Source organism: Carettochelys insculpta, chromosome 6 (assembly GCF_033958435.1).
Source record: "Carettochelys insculpta isolate YL-2023 chromosome 6, ASM3395843v1, whole genome shotgun sequence".
Taxonomy (NCBI): domain Eukaryota; kingdom Metazoa; phylum Chordata; order Testudines; family Carettochelyidae; genus Carettochelys; species Carettochelys insculpta.
In genome coordinates, this window is record NC_134142.1 from 70,319,153 (window position 1) to 70,338,970 (window position 19,818).

Genomic DNA, 19,818 nt, shown 5'->3' on the forward strand with positions numbered 1-19,818 from the left:
ATCTGCTGAACATGAGAGCTCTACAACATGTGCTCTAATTTAAAGAGTTTAAGATAGTTACTTTCAAGCTGAGCTTACTAGAAAAGGACCTGCACTGGATACATAGTTTGCCTTGGTTTTTCAGGACTGCTATTTTTATGTGTCTTCACCATACAATATCCTTGGGCTATGTCTTATTCACCAGAAGGATACATTCTCCTTTTCTCAGCAAGCTTCACATCTTCAAACAATATTTCAGAAGCAGCCTTTCCAGGCAGAAATCATATAGAGTGGAGTGGCATGATTTGCCTTTACATGATTTTGCCTAGAGGTGCAAAAGAGATGCCCCATTAACCCAGCTAAGGCTATAGTAATGTATCAATAGGATAATGTGTTGATATTATTGCTAAACATTCCTTTATGGAACTGATGGATCGACCATAATGTTTTGGGGATAGTCAATGATTTGGAATAGTGACTGTAAAAGTAAGGTAGCATGGTGCTGCCCAAATAATGAACCTCTTCCATTTAGCTATGTAGGTCAGTTTAGTAGAGCCCTTCCTGTGCCACACAAATATAATTTTGACTTTAACTGAACAGCTTCTTTAGATGATCATTCACCAAGACTGATTTGACAAATTTGTGCTAAGCAGAGGCTAGTACGATCACTATTGCTGAATCCTGGGTTTCTTGAGGACCGTTGGTATTAATGGGATCAGTGGGTACACATACATTATTCCATGAGATGAGGAATGCATCTGAGAGGAAACCTGGATCCTGATATTGAGTATACCATGGCATTTCTTGTTCCATTTTGACATAATGGGTCTTACTTGAGTAGCAGTTGGTCTACTGTCAGGTATCCCCATCTGCAGGAGATGTTCTGTAGTATCATATTCTTGACACGTGGTAATCTGTGAATTGCTTCCTGAGCTGGTCTACCAGGACATTCTGGAAGCCTTGTAGATATAGAGCTACTGGTGTGATTTTGTGCCAAAATGCTCCAGTTCCACAGAGGAACAACTTCTTGAAAAAGGGTGATGATCATGGCCCTCCCTATCTGATAATATGAAACGTTGTTATACCTGTCATTACTTAGGCTTTCAGTCCACATAGTATGGGAAGAAATGCTGCACATGCTAGATTAATAGCTCTGAGTTCTAGAACATTTGTGTGAAGGGCTATCTCTTTGGGAGTCCAGAGGTCTTGGGTCTGTAAGTGGTCTAAGTGAACACTTCAACTTCTTGGTAGGCAGAGGAGAGAAGACAGCACACCTTTGCATGCCTGGAGAGCCTTCTTCCACCAATATAACAGTGAGAGGACTTCATAGGGTCATCTGCATTTGCATGTCCACATGCTGTCTGTGTGACAGATACATTGATATTCTTGCATGGAGCATATGTAAAGTCTGGCCTGTTGTACTACATAAGTGCATGAGGTCATATGAACAAGAAGGAGAGGTCACTCGTGCTGTGCAGTAGTTGTAATTCTTCAAGATGTTATCCCGATGGGTGCTCCACTTCAGGTGCCTTTGATAATGTTACGTAATAGTGCCCACTCAGGCCACAGATGTGCTCAGTTCCACTTCATGCTCTTCACCACTATATAGAGCTGCCAGGTGAGCTGCCCTCAGTTCATTCATTACCACACAGCTCCATAGCAGGGAAGAGCAAAAGAGAGGGGATGGAGGGCAGGTAGTGAAGCACCCACAGGTAAACACATTTTGAAGAAATCCACGCGCAGGGCCAGATAGACAGGCAGAACTTCAGAGTCTCAATGCGTGGATGAGACGATGGTGTAGGGAAGAGGGGTTTAGATTTATTAGGAACTGGGGACACTTTTGGGGTAGGGGGAGCCTATACAGGAAGGATGGGCTCCACCTAAATCAAGGTGGATCCAGACTGCTGGCATTAAACATTAAAAAGGACATAGAGCAGTTTTTAAACTAAGAGGTGGGGGAAAGCCGATTGGTGCGGGGGAGCACCTGGATCGGACGGAGACTTCTCTTACACGAGGCTCCATAGACAGGGATTCCCTAGAAGTTAGTCAGATAGGGAACGTGGGAAATAATATATGGGCAAGATCAGATGTGAAACAATCGTGCATAAAAAAATCCACCACGTCTGTGAAAGGCGGACATATAAATAGTGGTAGTTTTCTAACATGCTTTTACACTAATGCTAGGAGTCTGTCTAATAAGATAGGTGAACTGGAGTACCTCATATCAAAGGAGGAAGTTGACATAATAGGCATCTCAGAAACATGGTGGAATGAGGACAAATCAGTGGGACACTATCATACCGGGATATAAATTATATCGGAAAGACAGAACAGGTCGTGCGGGTGGCGGAGTGGTACTATATGTGAAGGATAATATAGAATCAAATGAAGTAAAAATCCTAAAGGAATCAAAATGTTCCATAGAATCATTATGGATAACAATTCATTCCTCTAATATGAATATGGCATTAGGAATATATTACCGACCACCTAACCAGGACAGTGATAGTGATGCTGAAATGATGAGGGAGATTAGAGAGGCTATCAAAATAAAAAACACAGTAATAATAGGAGATTTCAATTATCCCCATATTGATTGGGTGCATGTCACCTCAGGACGGGATTCAGAGATTAAATTTCTTGATGCCTTAAATGACTGCTTCTTGGAGCAGCTAGTACAGGAACCCACAAGGGGAGAGTCGATTCTCGATCTAGTCTTGACTGGAACGCAGGATCTGGTCCAAGAGGTAACTGTTACTGGACCGCTTGGAAATAGTGACCACAATATAATAACTTTTAATATTCCTGTGTTAGGAAGAACACCGCAGCGGTCAAACACTCTGGCATTTAATTTCAAAAAGGGGAATTACACTAAAATGAGGAAGCTAGTTAAACAGAAACTAAAAGGTAGAGTAATTAAACTAAAATCCCTGGAAGCTGCATGGAAACTGTTTAAAGACACCATACTAGAGGCCCAACTTAAATGTATACCCCAAATAAAAAAACACAGTAAGAGACCTAACAAAGAACCACCATGGCTAAACAGCCATGTTAAAAAGGCAGTGAGAGAGAAAAGGGCAGCTTTTAAAAAGTGGAAGTCAAATCCTAGTGAGGAAAATAGAAAGGAACATAAACACTCCCAAATTAACTGTCATAATGTAGTAAGAAAAGCCAAAAAAGAGTTTGAGGAACAGCTAGCCAAAAATTCAAAAAACAATAGTAAAATGTTTTTTAAATACATTAGAAGCAGGAAGCCTGCTAAAAAAGCAGTGGGGCCCTTGGATGATAAAGATATAAAAGGAGCGATCAAGGAAGACAGTGCCATTGCGGAGCGATTAAATGATTTCTTTGCTTCAGTCTTCACGGCTGAAGATGTTACAGAGGTTCCTAAATCTGAGCCAGCCTTTTTAGGCGACAAATCTGAGGAACTCACTCAGATTGAAGTGACATTAGAGGAGGTTTTGGAATTAATTGATAAGCTGAATAGTAACAAGTCTCCAGGACCAGATGGCATTCACCCAAGGGTTCTGAAAGAACTCAAATGTGAAATTGCGGAGTTATTAACAGTGGTTTGTAACCTATCCTTTAAATCCACTTTGGTACCAAATGACTGGAAGACGGCCAATATAACACCAATATTTAAAAAAGGCTCTAGAGGAGATCCTGGCAATTATAGACCGATAAGTTTAACATCAGTACCAGGCAAATTAGTAGAAACACTAGTAAAGAGTAAAATTGCAAGGCACATAGAAGAGCACGAATTGTTGGGCAAAAGTCAGCATGGTTTCTGCAGAGGGAAGTCGTGTCTGTCTAATCTATTAGAATTCTTTGAAGGGGTTAATAAACATGCGGACAAGGGGCACCCAGTGGACATAATATACCTAGACTTCCAGAAAGCCTTTGACACGGTCCCACACCAAAGGCTTTTATGTAAATTAGGTGGTCATGGGATAGGAGGAAAGGTCCTTTCATGGATCGGGAATTGGTTAAAAGACAGAAAACAAAGGGTGGGAATAAATGGTAAATTTTCACAATGGAGGGGGGTAACTAGTGGTGTTCCCCAGGGCTCAGTCCTGGGACCGATCCTGTTCAACTTGTTCATCAATGATCTGGAAAATGAGGTAAGCAGTGAGGTGGCAAAGTTTGCAGATGACACCAAGTTGTTCAGGACAGTCAAAACCAAAAGGGATTGTGAAGAACTACAAAAAGATCTCAGCAAACTGAGTGATTGGGCAGCAAAATGGCAAATGAAATTTAATGTGGGTAAGTGTAAGGTAATGCATGTTGGAAAAAATAACCCAAATTACACGTACTACATGATGGGGTCAAATTTAGCTACGACAGATCAGGAAAGGGATCTTGGAGTTATAGTGGATAGTTCTCTGAAGACATCCACGCAGTGTGCAGCGGCAGTTAGTAAGGCAAATAGGATGTTAGGAATTATTAAAAAAGGGATCGATAATAAGACAAAAGATATCATACTTCCCCTATATAAAACTATGGTACGCCCACATCTCGAGTACTGCGTGCAGATGTGGTCTCCTCACCTCAAAAAAGATATATTGGCATTAGAAAAGGTTCAGAAAAGGGCGACTAAGATGATTAGGGGCTTGGAAAGGGTCCCATATGGGGAGAGGCTAGAGAGACTGGGACTTTTCAGTTTGGAAAAGAGGCGATTGAGGGGCGATATGATAGAGGTATATAAAATCATGAATGGTGTGGAGAAAGTGAATATAGAAAAATTATTTACCTTTTCCCATAATACAAGAACTAGGGGACACCAAATGAAATTGATGGGTAGTGGGTTCAAAACTAATAAAAGGAAATTTTTCTTCACACAGCGCACAGTCAACCTGTGGAACTCCTTGCCCGAGGCGGCTGTGAAGGCCAGGACTCTATTAGGGTTTAAAAAAGAGCTTGATAAATTTTTGCAGGTCAGGTCCATAAATGGCTATTAGCCAGGGATAAAGTATGGTGCCCTAGCCTTCATAACAAGGGCAGGAGATGGATGGCAGGAGATAAATCACTTGTCTTCTGTTCTCCTTCTCTGGGGCGCCTGGCATTGGCCACCGTCGGCAGATGGGATGCTGGGCTTGATGGACCTTTGGTCTGACCCAGTATGGCCATTCTTATGTTCTTATGTTCTTATGAAGAACTAGAAGTACTGCACAGGGTCAGTAACTTCTCCTCCTCCTTTTAATAGCATCCCTCTGAATGCTCAAGCAGATTTAGGCAGAACCCTCTACATGGGCTGGGACTTTGGAGCTGAGTCTGAGACTGAAAACAGCACAGTAGAGCCAATGACAGCATGAACAGCTAAGTCATAAAGTTGTAGCTCTGTGCAAGACAGAAGTACAACATTCATAAGAAAGGCCACAGGAGTAGAAAGAGCTCATTGAATAGGTTAATATTGTATAAGGAAACTGGAGATCATTAGAATAATAAGAAAAGTAATATAGCCACATATCCATCCAGAGAATATTTGCTTGAAAACTGGATATCCCTTAGGTCTGTCCACAAGAGACACAAAGAATCTGAGAGCTTTTCGAAATGAATTAGTCTTGTCCAAGTAAAATGCTAGTACAGTTATGACACTGAGGCTGGGTCTACACTTGACCCCAAGTTCAAAGGGGGCATGGTAATCAGGGTGATGGGGGATTATTAACGTCCTGCAGTGAATATGCAGCACTTCATTAGGCAAATTCTCCCCTGTACCAACTTCTAAGTTTGACACTTGGAAGCTGCCACGGGGGAGAATTAGCCTAATGAAGTGCTGCATATTCACTGCAGCACTTCATTAGTAATCTCCCATCACCCTGATTACCATGCTCCCTTTGAAGTTGGGGGCAAATGTAGACAAGCCATGAGTGTACAAAATTTCACATTCTCCTTGTTCAGGAGTGGTTTAGGAAAGAACCCTGGAAGATGAATACACTGGTTAATGTGGAATTTATACAACGCCTTCAGTAAAAATCTGGGTTGTGGTCACAATGTGATCTTGTCCTTGAAGAATACTGTGAAGAGTGTAAATGTCAACGTATTCTCTCTCTCTCCAATTTTTGTTCAGAAGGCCATTTTCAAAGAACAAACCACCACTGGATCTGGATGAGAGGTCTCATAAAGCATGTAGTCAGCAAGTTGAAGTCCTAAGCCAGGTAAGATGTTTGGTTCATGGAAACAGATTCCCAACAATTTTTGAAATCTCACCATCATCAGATGTTCAAACACTGAAAATGCAAGGCCATAATGGTTGCCAGATATATCCTCATGGAACTCAAAGACAAACTGGTCTTCTTCAGTTTTAGGATGTAATCAAGTGTATCTGACAACAAAGAGGAAGCAGGTGAAAGGTGTCTTAGGTGAAACCAGTTGCTGAATCCTGTCCCCCTTTGTACCTATTATAGCGAGAGTGCGTCCTATCATGTAACAATAGTCTTCTCAGTTCCTTTGAACAGGTGATTTCTAACACAGCTATCCAGTGATCAGCCAGACTGAGATGAAAGTGAAGAATCTTGAGGTTGGGTAAAGAATTTGACTGACATTCTTAAAGAGGTTGATCAGCAGCCAACTGGGTCAGGTAAGAAAACCACACCTGTCCTGACCACATTGGAACCACCAGAACTTTGGTTTTGTTTTTCTTAATCATCAGCTTTGATAGTGGAGAAGTTGGAGGAAACACATGCAAGGGACTCAATGTCCAAAGGAGGAGAAAAGCATCTCCTAAGCATGGCAGTCCAGTCCCCACTTTGAGCAGAACTGAAAGCACTTCCTGTTTTTGATTGCGGTGAACAGGTCTAGCTGTAGGATGCTCTAATACTGAAACATATGATGGGGTGTAAGAGGATCTAGCTCCCATTTGTGATCCTGAGAAAAGCCTTTGCTAAATGTTAACTGTGGTGATGCTTCAAATTTCTACACGATAAGTTGCTGAGATGTTGATGTGATTTTGTATGCATCAATTCCAGTCTCGCTGCTTCGGTGCAGAGGATAGGTAATCTTGCTCCCTCGCTTGACAACTGACATAAAACATGCATGACTCATTGTTCATCATGATAACAACATATTTGTCCCAATTAACATCCCTGAGTTCCGCCAAGTTGATGTGTAAGAGTGAGTTTGTAAAATTACCACCAGCTCTGAGCAGTGAGTGTTGAAATGTGTTCCCCCATCTCAGCAAGGATGCATCTGTCGTCTTTATGATCATTGGAGACAGCTGAGCAAAGAGGACTTCTGTGTAAGTGTTGTGAGGGTCTTTCCCCCAACTGATGGACTTCTTCACAACTATAGGCACTGAGCAGTTTATTCAAGCTGTATTTGCTTCGTAAATAAACAGTTTTGAGCCACCCTTAGAGGCAGCACCCATATGCAATCTCATGTGGTTTATTACAAAAGTACCAGATGCTGTATGTCACAACAAGTGGATCCAGTTTTGACCAATATATAGAAACTGATCTGGACTGTAGTGGCTAAATTTGATAAGGCTGTAACCCTGTGAATTGGGAGGTAGGCTTTGGCTGCTATCAGATGGATATGAATTCCAGTCTTCGCACTGGGGTCAGAGTGGACTTCTGACTGTTTATCTGTAGTCCCTTTGCTGAGAAACAGTGCTATGGCCTGAGTTGCCACTGAGATCTTGCTGTAGAAGCACATCTTTAGCACCCAGCCATCAAGCTGTGTGAATAGTAGGATTGTTTTTCTGCAAATACAAGTCAGTATCATGGACAGAACATTCAAAAACATTCTGGGAGCAGAAAGCAGATGGAATGCAAGCACTCTATAGCTGATCCTATAGCACCTAAGTTCAGCAGGAAGTCTATTTCCTGTTACAGAAGATGCTCACTAGAGGGTTCCTTGAAGAAGATGGGGAAAATGGTGTATGCAGGGAAGTAGAGTGGAGTATCCTGCTGATATGATCTCCAAAATTCACCTCTGTGTAGTATTATGCTCCCAAGCTTGTGAGAAATGAAAAAGGTGGCCCCTGAAGCAAGAAAAGCCTGTGAACTACTGCAGTGGGTAAGGAGGAGATAACTCAAAACTTTGACAATGTCATCAAAACCAGATTTTTGATGAGGAGGATTGTGAGGTTAATGCCTGTGTATCCAGCCTCTGCCTTTTCCTGGGGGTTTTATAAGGTCTCTGGACACTGTAAATCTGAACAGGATAGCATTTCTGCACTGTCATGGACTTACTACATTTTCTTTTATGAATATTTGTGTAATTGCTAGAGACTGCAAAATGGTCCTGGAATATTTTAATATATACAGAGATTCTTCTGTATTCTCTACAAAAATTTAAGCTGGCCAAGGGAGGGTCCTTTATTATATTCTGGACCTCTCTCAGAAATCAAGGAGCTCAAGCCAGGAGGCCCTATTCATGACTAACAGTTAAGAAGCAGAGAAAGCAGCTATGACAGCAGCATCTAAAGAAGCGTACCAGGATGTTCTGGCAAGAAGATGATCCTCTGTAATGACTGGCTGAAATGGGTCCCGTTGGTTATGGTGGTCAATGCTCAAACGAAGCAAACTTTGAGTAGTTGATGTGAGTATATTTTGCCATCGGTGCCTGATAGTTGGTGATTCTAAACTGCAGAGTTTTACACAAATATGATTTATGACCAAACAAATTGAGATGATTCTTATAGTGGCTTTCTCTGTTTCTATTTCTGATCTTTAATGGATGGTGTTTCATTTACAGCCTGGACACCTAGGGAGTTGAGACACATGAGAAAACAAATGTCTAATCTTGAGATGGAACATAGCATTTCTTATCAGGTAAGCATCATTGTTGCTGAGGTATGGTAGTTTACTTTAGTGCCTCCTTAATAGATAGTGCAATTTGGGCAGATGATGTGGATTGCAAATGAGAGATGCTGATCTGAGGTTTCTTGCAGATGAAATTAGGAAGTGCTTTCAAGATGCAAGGGACATTACATCTCTTCTGAGGATGTGCTAACATGTGGGACATTTGGATCAGCATTATCTTCCTTGCGGTAAGAATACTGAAGCAGACCCTGCGTGCAGCTACCAGAAATTTATATCAATGCAATAAATAACGGAGATGCCCAATGGGCACCCAGACGATATAGATTCTCAAATTCACAGTGCATAAAGAATTTGCAGCATCTCAAAGCTCAATTCAAAATACCAGAAGAGACTAAATAAGCCTTCAGAAGGATTGTGTGGACTAAGATAGTACATGAAGCAGGAATACTGAGAGGGTTATGAGATTCTAGGAAGATGAGTGGGAGGGCAGTTCTAACGCCTTCTGGAGATTGTTATCTAATCTTCATAGGGAATAAATAAAAAAGAACTAATGGCATGGAGGTTAAGACACAATGTTCCCCTGGAAGCTCCTGGATTGCACAATGCATCTCTGCAATCCCTGGTGCCATGCTCGTGCATGCAGAACTACTAGCACAATGAGTTTTTAGTTATGACTCACATCATCTGATTCCCTGATGAGTTCTGTGTCTTCTACTTGTACCACTGCATCAGCACCGCAGGGGATTGGAGCACCTGTTGTAACCCGCATCACCTGACCAGGCATCACAGTCTGGGTTGGCTGAAAAAAAAAAAAAACAAAAAAACTACAACTAATTTACAGGGAAAAACCTGAATACACTTGAACATTGCAGAAATACACTGGAGTGTAATAAATCCTTTCAATAGTTGGGTTTATTTTCTGCTTGATACACTGTTAGTGAAGTTAAAATCCCCTATATAATTAAAAAACAACACTGATTCACATCTAACTCAGGACAGTAGTAACTGAAAGCCATTATTACCTGATGGCAGTATGAAATGAATTGGTAGTTTCAGTCATTTCCCGGAAGACAGGTCTCTACATCACAAAAAATAACTAGGGGTTGCACCTTCTTCATCTGGCATCCTCAGGACCTGACTGGTTCCAAATCAGGGAATTTGCCAGACGAAGGGAGGTGCCCTGCTTCAGCCACAGAGTCTGCCGCCCACTCTTCTTAACTCCCACTCACCCCCACACCCCCAGCCCTCTTGCCTCCTGCCTGTACCTTGACCCCTCCTGAGCCAACACTGGCCTAGCCACCTTTGGCGACCAGCTGTGGAGACTTGTTTCAGCCCTAGCCAGACTTTTAGACATGGCCAGGACCCTGGCTATGGCCATGTGGGTGCTAGCCCCACCCCGACTGGATTGCTGGCATAGTCCCAGAACCACAGATGCTGCCCCCACCCTGCAGAGGCCAGCTCCAGCCCTGGCCAAGGTGCCAGACAGTTCCCTAGCCCTGCAGGTGCCAGCTCCAGCTGCTGAGCTCCCAGCATGGTCCCAGCCAGACTGCTTTCATAGCCCCCACCACGTGGGTGCCTGGAGTGGCTCCAGCCTCCTGGGTGCCTGTTGCAGCCCTGGCCAGGCTCTCAGCACGGTCCCGGGCCCACGGGCACCAGGTGCAGCCCCAGGCCCCAGCCCCGCAGAGGCTGGCTCTGGCCAGCTGTTGCCTCTGGCTAGGGATGCAAGCCCCTTGCTCAAGGTGACCGGTTTCCCCCTACTAACCTCCCAACCCAGAGTCTCTGGTCCAGTGACATTTGTGGTCATGCCAGACCATGGATATTGCCGGACAAGAGAATGCTGGTTTTGGGAGGTTCAACCTGTGTCGTAATGGGTAATAAATTTACATTGTTGCTCGTAAAGAAGCCAAATAAGAATTTGAGCAAGAAAATTATCCCCTACTACATGAAGAGGTGGCCATTCTGGGTTAGGAATAAACCACACAGGCAAGGAGAAACTGTGCTATATGCTCTTTGGATAGAGGATTGCCGACTCATTAGTATTAAAATTCATTTTTTGAAAATGAAAGAACTAACAAAGCTGGTTAGGAAAAGCTCTTCCTATAAAAACATATCCCAGTGCTTTACTTCTAAGCAGCTTTCTCCATTACTGTAAGGTGGATCAACTCCAAATATTGAGGCTTGCCTGGAATCTGTGGATCTATTTGCTAAGGCCTAAAATTTATAATTGAGTCAGACGTCACACAAGACCAGGGTACGGAACAAAGGTTTTGTCTACCTAACACTTGAGGCTGCATTTAATGTTGCCTAGTCTAAGGACAAAGGAAATCAAATGTCATTCAACAGGACATATATAAAACGGTAATGAGAATTTAACGAGACACAATCATCATATATCATATCTGGGCTTTCACTAACCACAGAATTATAAAAATGTAGGGCTATGGGGCCTAGAGCAGTCATTTAGTTCAGTGAGTCTCAATTTTTTTTTCACTTGTGAACCCCTACAAAATTTCAAATGAAGATGTGGACCCGTTTGGAAATCTTAGACATAGTCAGAAGACATCAATGGGCATTTGGACACAGGCTGAAAATCACTGTTCTGTTGTAAAGGCAAGATTTAGCAGACCCCTTAGACCCACGGGGATCCATAGACTAAACGTGGAGAATCACTGATTCAGCCCATCCCTCCAGGCTGAGACAGGATCAAATAAACCTAAGCCCCATCCTTGATCCAAAGGGCAGAACTGAAATCAGAAGCCAATAAGCAGAGCCAATGGTCATGCAGCAGGGCTCACAAGCTGGGTGAGGGAGTAGGGTTGGGGAAGATGGGAGCAGAACTGATGGAACAGGGCAGGTGCAGACTAGAGCAGGATAGGAACAAAGCTGAACATAAGGACAGAACAGGAGCAACTGTAGGTGCTGGAGTCAGCATTGAGCAGCTAGTGACCTACTGGCTCCTTTCAGCTACTCAGGTGGACCACCTAATTAGGCAAGTTCACTTCAGCCAACTGGATCCATTAACCTGCCTAAAAGCTGAACTGGCCAGTTCCGGCCATAGCTGACGGTACTCAACCATGTGGTTCCTGTCCTTCTATACTGAATGTCATTGTACTGGTTTCAGACTAATTCTCCAATTTTTCAAGGTCCTTTTCAATTCTAATCCCATTTTCCAAAGTGCTTGCTATCCCTTTCAGTTTGCTATTATGTGCCAATTTTATAAGCATACTTCTCACTCCATTATCAAAACCATTAACAAACATATTGAGTAGTACCAGACCCAGGTCAGGCTCCTTCACAATTCCACTATAGATAGCCTCCCAGTTTCACAGTGAACCATTCATAACTACACTTTGAGTTCGTTTTTTCAACCAGTTGTGTATCAATTTTATAGTATATGTTTTTATATTTGTTTCTGAGACTGACAGCTCACACGATGAAAGCCCTACTAAAAATCAAGATATATCTACAGATTTTCCCTACCCACTTGGCCAGTAGTCATTTGATCCAATCAGTATAGTAATCTTACGGTTTTAAGTGATTCAGAATTTGAATCCAGATCATGGTTATGCACCTTTCAAATTTAGTACATTCATAGGCAGCTCAGATTAAGACATTTTGCAGCTCCCTGCACAAACAAACAAACCTCTTCAATTTTAAGACACTTTACAGGATATATACTGACTCAATGATCAAATAACCAATTTAACACTTTTATTTTCTTTTATTAGTAAACCTTTAGATTTTAAGTTTCGGGGGCTTAGCCATGTTAGTCTGGATTAGCAAAAACAACGAGGAGTCCTATTGTATCTTAAAAACTAACATTTATTTGGGCATAAGCTTTAGTAGGTAAAATACACAGCAATGGGAGCTGTGGGAGCAGTGCTTGTCGGTGTGGGCCATGTATGGACACCCATTTCTCTCCGGCCCCCAAAGAGGTGGACAGAGACATGGTAGCTGCTTGCAGTAGTGATGAGAGGCCATGGCAGCCGCGCTTTGGGTGGGGACCTGCATGTGGTAAATGCCTGCTGGTCAGAGCCTGCACCACAAACTCCTTCCCACACCACAAATCTTGCCATGCTCATAACCTTCTCCTGTACCCAACTTCCCTCTAAGACCTGTCAGCTCCTCCCACTGCATCCCAGAGTTGCCTCATGCACCCAAATTGTCTCCCAGACTCTGCACACACTCCCTTAATATAGTACAAATGCATGGCTCATGACACCTTACCAAAATTCCTGGAGTGCTTCCCCCTGCAAATATTATTGTCCACCCTTGCCCTAGATCCTCTCTCTGACAAAGTGACTCCTACCTCCCTAAAACCTGAGTAAAGAGTGATCTATTTCAGGAGATGGAAGACAGGAAAATCACTTCTCCATAATTTTGCACATTTTTAGAGTTTTTAGAGAATTCTTATCTTTGCATGTAAACTGCCTCATTTGCACACACAAGTAACAGCAAAAATTCAATTTGCAAGTAATTTGTGCACATACAAATAGATACGGGGTGTAGGCCCCTTTGAATATTTGTCAGTGATAAGTGGTCAGGATGTTGTTTCCATATCTTTTTTGAAAAATTATGGCACCAGTAGCGCAGCATCTCCTACCATCCTTGGATCATTGCTTATTCTTACATATGACAGCCGTGCACTGACTTCTCAACACTACCTCCTCAGTATTCTGGGGTGTACCTCTGAGTCTCTTATCCAAATACTGACCAGATCTTACACTACATAGTATTTGAGATCCTGTCTCAAGTTGTAGGACTGCAGGCTAGAGAGTGCACACAACTTTGTGATTATTTAGTGTTAACTTCAATAACAAATACAATCTTTGGAGTACTTGTGAATATTCCAGAGCACAAATACAAGGCATAAGTTACAAAAAAAGTTGGATCCTTAATCGTATATGAGAAAAAAAATTACTTTTTTAAAAAAAAAAGCGCAAAAGAAGTGAAAAGACGTTGCACTTACCTGCTCACCAGCTTGGGATTCCCCAATGATGAATCGATCCCCAGGGCCATCAGCAGCTGTAAGACAGTACAGAAAAAAGATGATAAAAAACCTTAATCATTGCAATGGAGACAATTAGAAATCAAGAATTGGAGAACCTTAGGATAATGCAAGACTTAGTTCACAGTTGCTTCTTCAGAGTCTGTGTGAGAGGATATGAATATCTTGCAAAACATTCTGGACTTTTAGGTCTACTTAAGAGGTATTTATGAATATGCTAATGACTGCTTATATAATTATATTTTCTACCACAAAAATGCTCAGATACACTCATTCTTCCTAGCTCTTGCAAGAGTATGCACAAGTCTTGGAAAATGCTTAAAGGAGACCACTGGATATATGTTTTAGTATCAAAAATTGCCAGTTATACATAAGGTATTTTAGGATTAAAAGCCTCTACTTCATGAAGTAAATGTAATAGCAATAGTTGGTTATCCTCTATATGAAATTGCCAGAGAGGAGTATTTTTATATATATATATATGCCAGAATGTTACATAAAACAGAATTTTGGATATAAAGATTTCTGGATTCCCAGAGCTACGAAGGAGTGTGATTTAATGGTTAAGGCATTTGTTACAGACAGTATAGACAAACATGTACTTCTGACACATTTGTCTGAAGGGCAGTTGGCCTAAGTAGATGTGACTCGCACAGGCCACATTACAGAACTGGGTTTTGTTCTCACATCTGTGTCAGAGGCGATACGTGAACTCATTATTTCCTCACTCCCTACTCAGTGCACCTTCATTTAGGCAAAAAGGAATTTTCACGGTGGAGAGCAGGTGGGCAAAGGTTTATGAGCACTGACGCTGGAGCATTCCGAAAATTAATCGACACATTTTACTGTGCATGTACAAATGGCAATTTTGCAAGACTACATCTGGACACTTTTTCAAGGGGAAGGCAAGGATATTTCTGCTGACAAACTTTGAGTTTCTGCTTTGGAGGCATTAAAAGGGTTCAGAGAAACAATAGAAGGAAAGTTATCATATTGTCATTACTCTTATTCTCAGAAACACTTGCATTGTTTTTGCTGAAACTGAATATGTAATTCTGAGTCAGGAGACCAAACACAGAAATTATCAGAGTGAACAGCTAGAATTTGAAGCAACTAAAATCATGGAAAGTAGTAAGTTAGGAGATGTTAACTATAGGTGTCACTGACTTCTGCCTTTGAGGATCTCTCAGTACTGTACAAATATTAATTCAACCTCACAAACACCTTCGGAGGTAGCTGTTATCAGCATTTTACAAAAAAAGAATGAGGTAAAGAGAGAAAAGCAGTCCTGCAGCACTTTAAAAACTGACACTATAATTTATTAGGTGATGAAATTTCGTGGGACAGACCCACTTATTCAGCTCTGGAAAATCAGAAATGGGTCTGTCCCACGAAAGCTCATCAACTAATAAATTATATGCTTAGTCTTTAAGGTGTTTTGTGAAGTTACAGACTAACATGGCTACCTTTCTGAGACTAGGTAGAGAGAGAGTAAAGGACTTGCTCAGAATCTCATAGGTGAGTCTGGGAGTCCTGACAATTACCTGCTCATCTGATTATGGTACACTTAAAAGCGACGACTCAATATCTAGGGGCATTTTATTACTAGAGGAAGAGCACAGGACTACAATTCAGAAGAACTGGGATCTAATCAACCACCCTCAGTGCTGGCTTCTCACACAATATCAAGTCCATTCCAGTTGTCTTTCTTCTTATCTTGAAGGCACTCAATGTTTTGGATCCAACATGGCTAGAATATTACCTAAAACTCTCATGTGAAGACCAGGGTCAGAAACTCCACTCCTCAGGCACAATGAAGTATTTTACCATAAGGGTAAAGTTAATCTGTGATAGATATAGAACTTTCCTGGGGACTAGTCTGACACTTGCGGAATGAACTCCCATAGGAACTAAGAATTATTACATACCTTATCTCCTTATGGTTCAAATGCAAGGGGCATTGATTTGACCTGCTTCAATGGGGGAGATATGTCCCACACTGTTAGGGAGGCGTTTTAATAAGAGCCTGTTGACACACCTGGCTCTATCCCATTACACTTGGAGAGTTCTCAAGAACTGAGAAGTGTCTTAAAGAAACAGACTCACACCAGGGAACTGATCAGGAAGAAGAGAGAGCAGAGCAGAGCAATCTTCCTTGATAAGGAAGCATGGTTCTAGTCACAACCCTGAGAGAGTTTGCTGCCTGGATGAGACTTCTTGTGCATGGGATTATGGATTAAGAAGGGTGACATTGAACTGTTAGGGAATCACAGCAGATTGAGTTGTGCCTTGATGGGCCACAAGGGAGTGCTTTGTAGGCAGCCTGGTTGCACCTTCCTTCTCTATACATCATAGGCTCCCAAACTGGGGGGCATGAAGAACTTTCACAGCAGACATGAGGCAGCCCAGCCCCCCATCAATCTCCCCTACCCCAAGAAAGAGCCTGCACTGGCGTTACCTCCTGGAAAAATGGAGATAGTGCTGGCTTCCTGCGACGGGGTGCGGGGGGAAGTTCTGCAGCCATGCGCCAGAGCCAGCATCTCAGGAAACGCAAGTGCTTCCCCTCCCCAGCCAGCCAGCATGTTTCCTGAAAAGCTAGGTTCATTGCCCACAAGAAACTTCCTTCTGCTTGCTGCCTTCTTGCATGGGGGCGGGTGGGGGAATGGGAGTCCTGGGTCTGTGTCAGCTCCAACTACTCAGGCAGTGCATGGCTGCCATGGGGAGTGAGGAGCAGGGTGCACTCTGCTTGAACAGTTGGAGCTGGTGTGGACCTGGGACTCCCACTCCCCTATCCCCCTGTGCAGGAAGGCAGTAGGAAGTTGCCAGCAGGCAACTGACTTTGCTTGACAGAAAATGAGCTGACTTTTTGGAGAGTGGATGCAGCACACGTGCTTCCTGAGATGCCGGCTCTGGCTTGCAGCTGGGGGACCCCCAGGTACAAGCTGAGCAGTCCCCTTGCCCAGACCCCCACCAGTACAGATTCCACACCCCTCCCATAAATAAAGACAATGATGAAATGTTTGTGCTGGACATATTTTATTCAAAAATGAAGCCTGGCTAACAAGCCCCCAATTGGGGACAAGCCCCCATCTAGCCACAGCATCATAACATCCCTGCATCCCCCCCAACACCTCAATCCTGAGCCTATCATACACTGGAACCCCCTATTCTGAGCCTCTCACATCCCCAGTCTTCTGCCACAACACTACTGCACAATCCACACACTGCATATCTATGTCCTGAACCCATCATACTTCCAAACCTCTGCCCTGAGCCCCTCATACACCACAACCTGAACTCCTGTACCCTCACACCCTCAAGCCTGTGGTTTGCTCAGCACACCAACACTCCACCTGACCTCAACACTCTCCAGCCTGGACCCTGCCTCCATAAGCCAGCAGCCCCTCTCCACCTCTTCCTGCACCCAAATTCTCTCCCAGAGAAAGCACCTTTCACCCCTTCCCATGCCCATATCCCTCAGTCTCACCCCAGAGCCCATACCTCCGGTCTGAGCCCAGTGAGATTAAGGGCTGAGGACAGCAAATGATGGCGAGGGAGGGGAATGGAGAGGGCAGGGCCTCAAGAAAGAATTGGAGTCTTGGGGCTTGCCTTCATTTGGTGGGGTTTGATACTGCTTTGGGCAGGGGGCTGGACTAGATGACCTCCTGAGGTCCCTTCCAGACCTGCAATTCTATGATTCTATGACATTTAAAAAGTGATCTTGGGTGTAAAATGATTGGAGACCACTGCTGTAAAAAATTAATTTTCATATTTCATACCATAAAATGCGAATACACACACCTACCCACTAAAAGAGTTTTTTGCTGCTAAACTTCAAAATTTGAAACACATGAAGCTTGACACTACTGGTGCTTTCCATCAAGTGTCAGCCAAAGTGGCAGAAGCATCTTATGAACTGTCATTGCTCATCACTCAAGCCAAGAAAGCTGGCACAGCTGGAGATACTCTTGTGAAGCCTTACTTGTTGAAAGCAGCTGATATTGTGCTTGGTACTGAAAGCAAGAAAAAGCTATTGGACATTTCACTTTCCGACAATTCTGTGAAATGTCGCATCAGAGACCTAGCAAAAGTTGTGCAGACAGTGTTGGCTTCTCCTTTATTTTGCAATTCAGCGCAACAATACCACTGATCTAGCACAATGCTGTCAGTTGCTTGTCTGTGTTCAATTCATTAACAATGGAACTGTGAAAGAAGAAGTGCTTTTTTTGAAGGAATTGATGACTGCATCAAAGGCTTCTGACGTTATGAAAACAATTTCTGACTTTTTTTGAAGAAAATAGACTTTCATGGGGAAAAATGGTTGGTGTATGCACAGACAGTGCTCCAGTGATGCCTGGTGCTCACGCTGGATGTGTGACATGGATGAAAGAAAAAAAATCCAGCCATAACTACAACTCACTGCGTCATACACAGACAAACGTTGGCTGCTAAAACCCTTCTAGATGTCCTATGTGACTCGTTGAATTTGGCCATCAAAACTGTCAATTTTGTGAAGAACAGTGCTTTAAATACAAAAATTTTTGCTGCTCTTTGCATGGATTTGGCAGCAGATCATAAAACTCTTCTTTCACACAGAGGCATGATGGTTTTCCAAATGGAACATGCTTTCAAAATTATTTTAACTAAAAGATGAAGTGAAATTTTTCCTCAAGTAACAGAAAAAAGAACAGTTATATCGTTCATTTACAGATCAAACAGTTCAACTTTCACTGGAGTACCTCGTGGACATTTTTTTAATCTTTGAACAGCCTCAATTTGAAGCTGCAGGGAAACAACACTGCAAACATTATAGAGTACCGTGATGTCATCAAAGCATTTATGGAAAAAAAAATCCATCTCTGGAAATGTTGAACACAAGCTCAGACACTTAACTTTTCTTCTTTACCAACATTTTCATATCTTGCTGAAAATGGAGGTTTTCAAGAATGTTGTAAAGAAGATGCAAAGAATAAAAATTGTGTTTCAGCTCAACTGCCTTGCTGACGAGCTCCTCTGCTATTTCCTAGACAACTTTTATGGCAACCCCATTATCAATTAGTAAGCAATCCATCCAATGTTGATGTCAACTCGTTGCAAGAAGTACTGCAAGAACAAGCACTCAAAATAAAATATAATTGAAGTGCAAAAGGTAATTTTGAAAACTCAAGTTTTGAGGAATTTTGGATAAAATATTTCCCAATGTACTCGGAAGTGGGAGAAGAAAGAATCGCTACATATTATTTTTGCATTTTCATCTGAGTACCTCTGTGAGAAGAGTTTGTCAAGTTCAGTCACATTACAAATGAAACAAAGAAATCGACTGAATGTTGAAAACAATTTGTATGTGCACTTTTATCTTTCAAACCTTGGACTTCCCAACTCATGAAGAAAACGCAGCATCACTCTTCACATTAAATTCATTTTGTTTCTGCTATTTCTGATGTTAAATTGCATTTTTACTAAATTTTGGGGTAAAAAACCTATTTGTGCTTATTTTTAATTTTAAATAAAAATTTTATACCAAGTTTTCATGTTTATTTTAAATCACAAATTGAATTTTTTTGTTAAAAGGGGGTTGGATGATGGTGAAGAGGTAGAGGGCATGAGGGTTTCTCAAAAATCATAAAGGGGGCACGAAGCCAAAAAGTTTGGGAACCACTGCTATAGATCAACATGCACATTCAAAACAAAAAAAAACAAAACAAAAACAAAAAAAAAAAAAAACTTAGCTCAACCAGAAAATGCAAACAGAAAATGTACCAAAACAAAACACTACATTATATACAAAATTCTCCCCCTGGGAAGAGGATAAGGGTAAGGACAAACCACATATGATAAATGTAAGTCATGTTACCCCACAGGTGGCCAACCTTTTTGCATCGGGGGGCCACATGGAAATTTTCTACATGTTCTGGGGGCCAAATACCAATGTCATGCCCCCCCCCCCCATTTTCCACAATGCTCTGCCTCTAATCTGCCCCTTCCCCCACTTTCAACCAGCTGGTCAAGTGGGCTGGGCTGTGCAGAGGGGGGCGGGGCATGAAGTCTCCAGCTGGGAGTTTGAGCTCT

General features: G+C 42.4%; 1 protein-coding gene across 19 annotated transcripts in view; it reads right to left on the reverse strand.

The window, feature by feature from the left end:
• The window catches only part of GPHN (gephyrin), a 535,600-nt gene that overhangs the window by 56,236 nt on the left and 459,546 nt on the right, over positions 1 to 19,818 (reverse strand). For all 19 annotated transcript variants that reach the window (XM_074998888.1, XM_074998882.1, XM_074998890.1 and 16 more), the window contains 2 exons: positions 13,711 to 13,766; positions 9,421 to 9,540 (listed from right to left, as the gene is read on the reverse strand). In XM_074998888.1, coding sequence (XP_074854989.1) covers positions 9,421 to 9,540; positions 13,711 to 13,766 — 176 coding nt within the window. The remainder of the gene's footprint in view (positions 1 to 9,420; positions 9,541 to 13,710; positions 13,767 to 19,818) is intronic.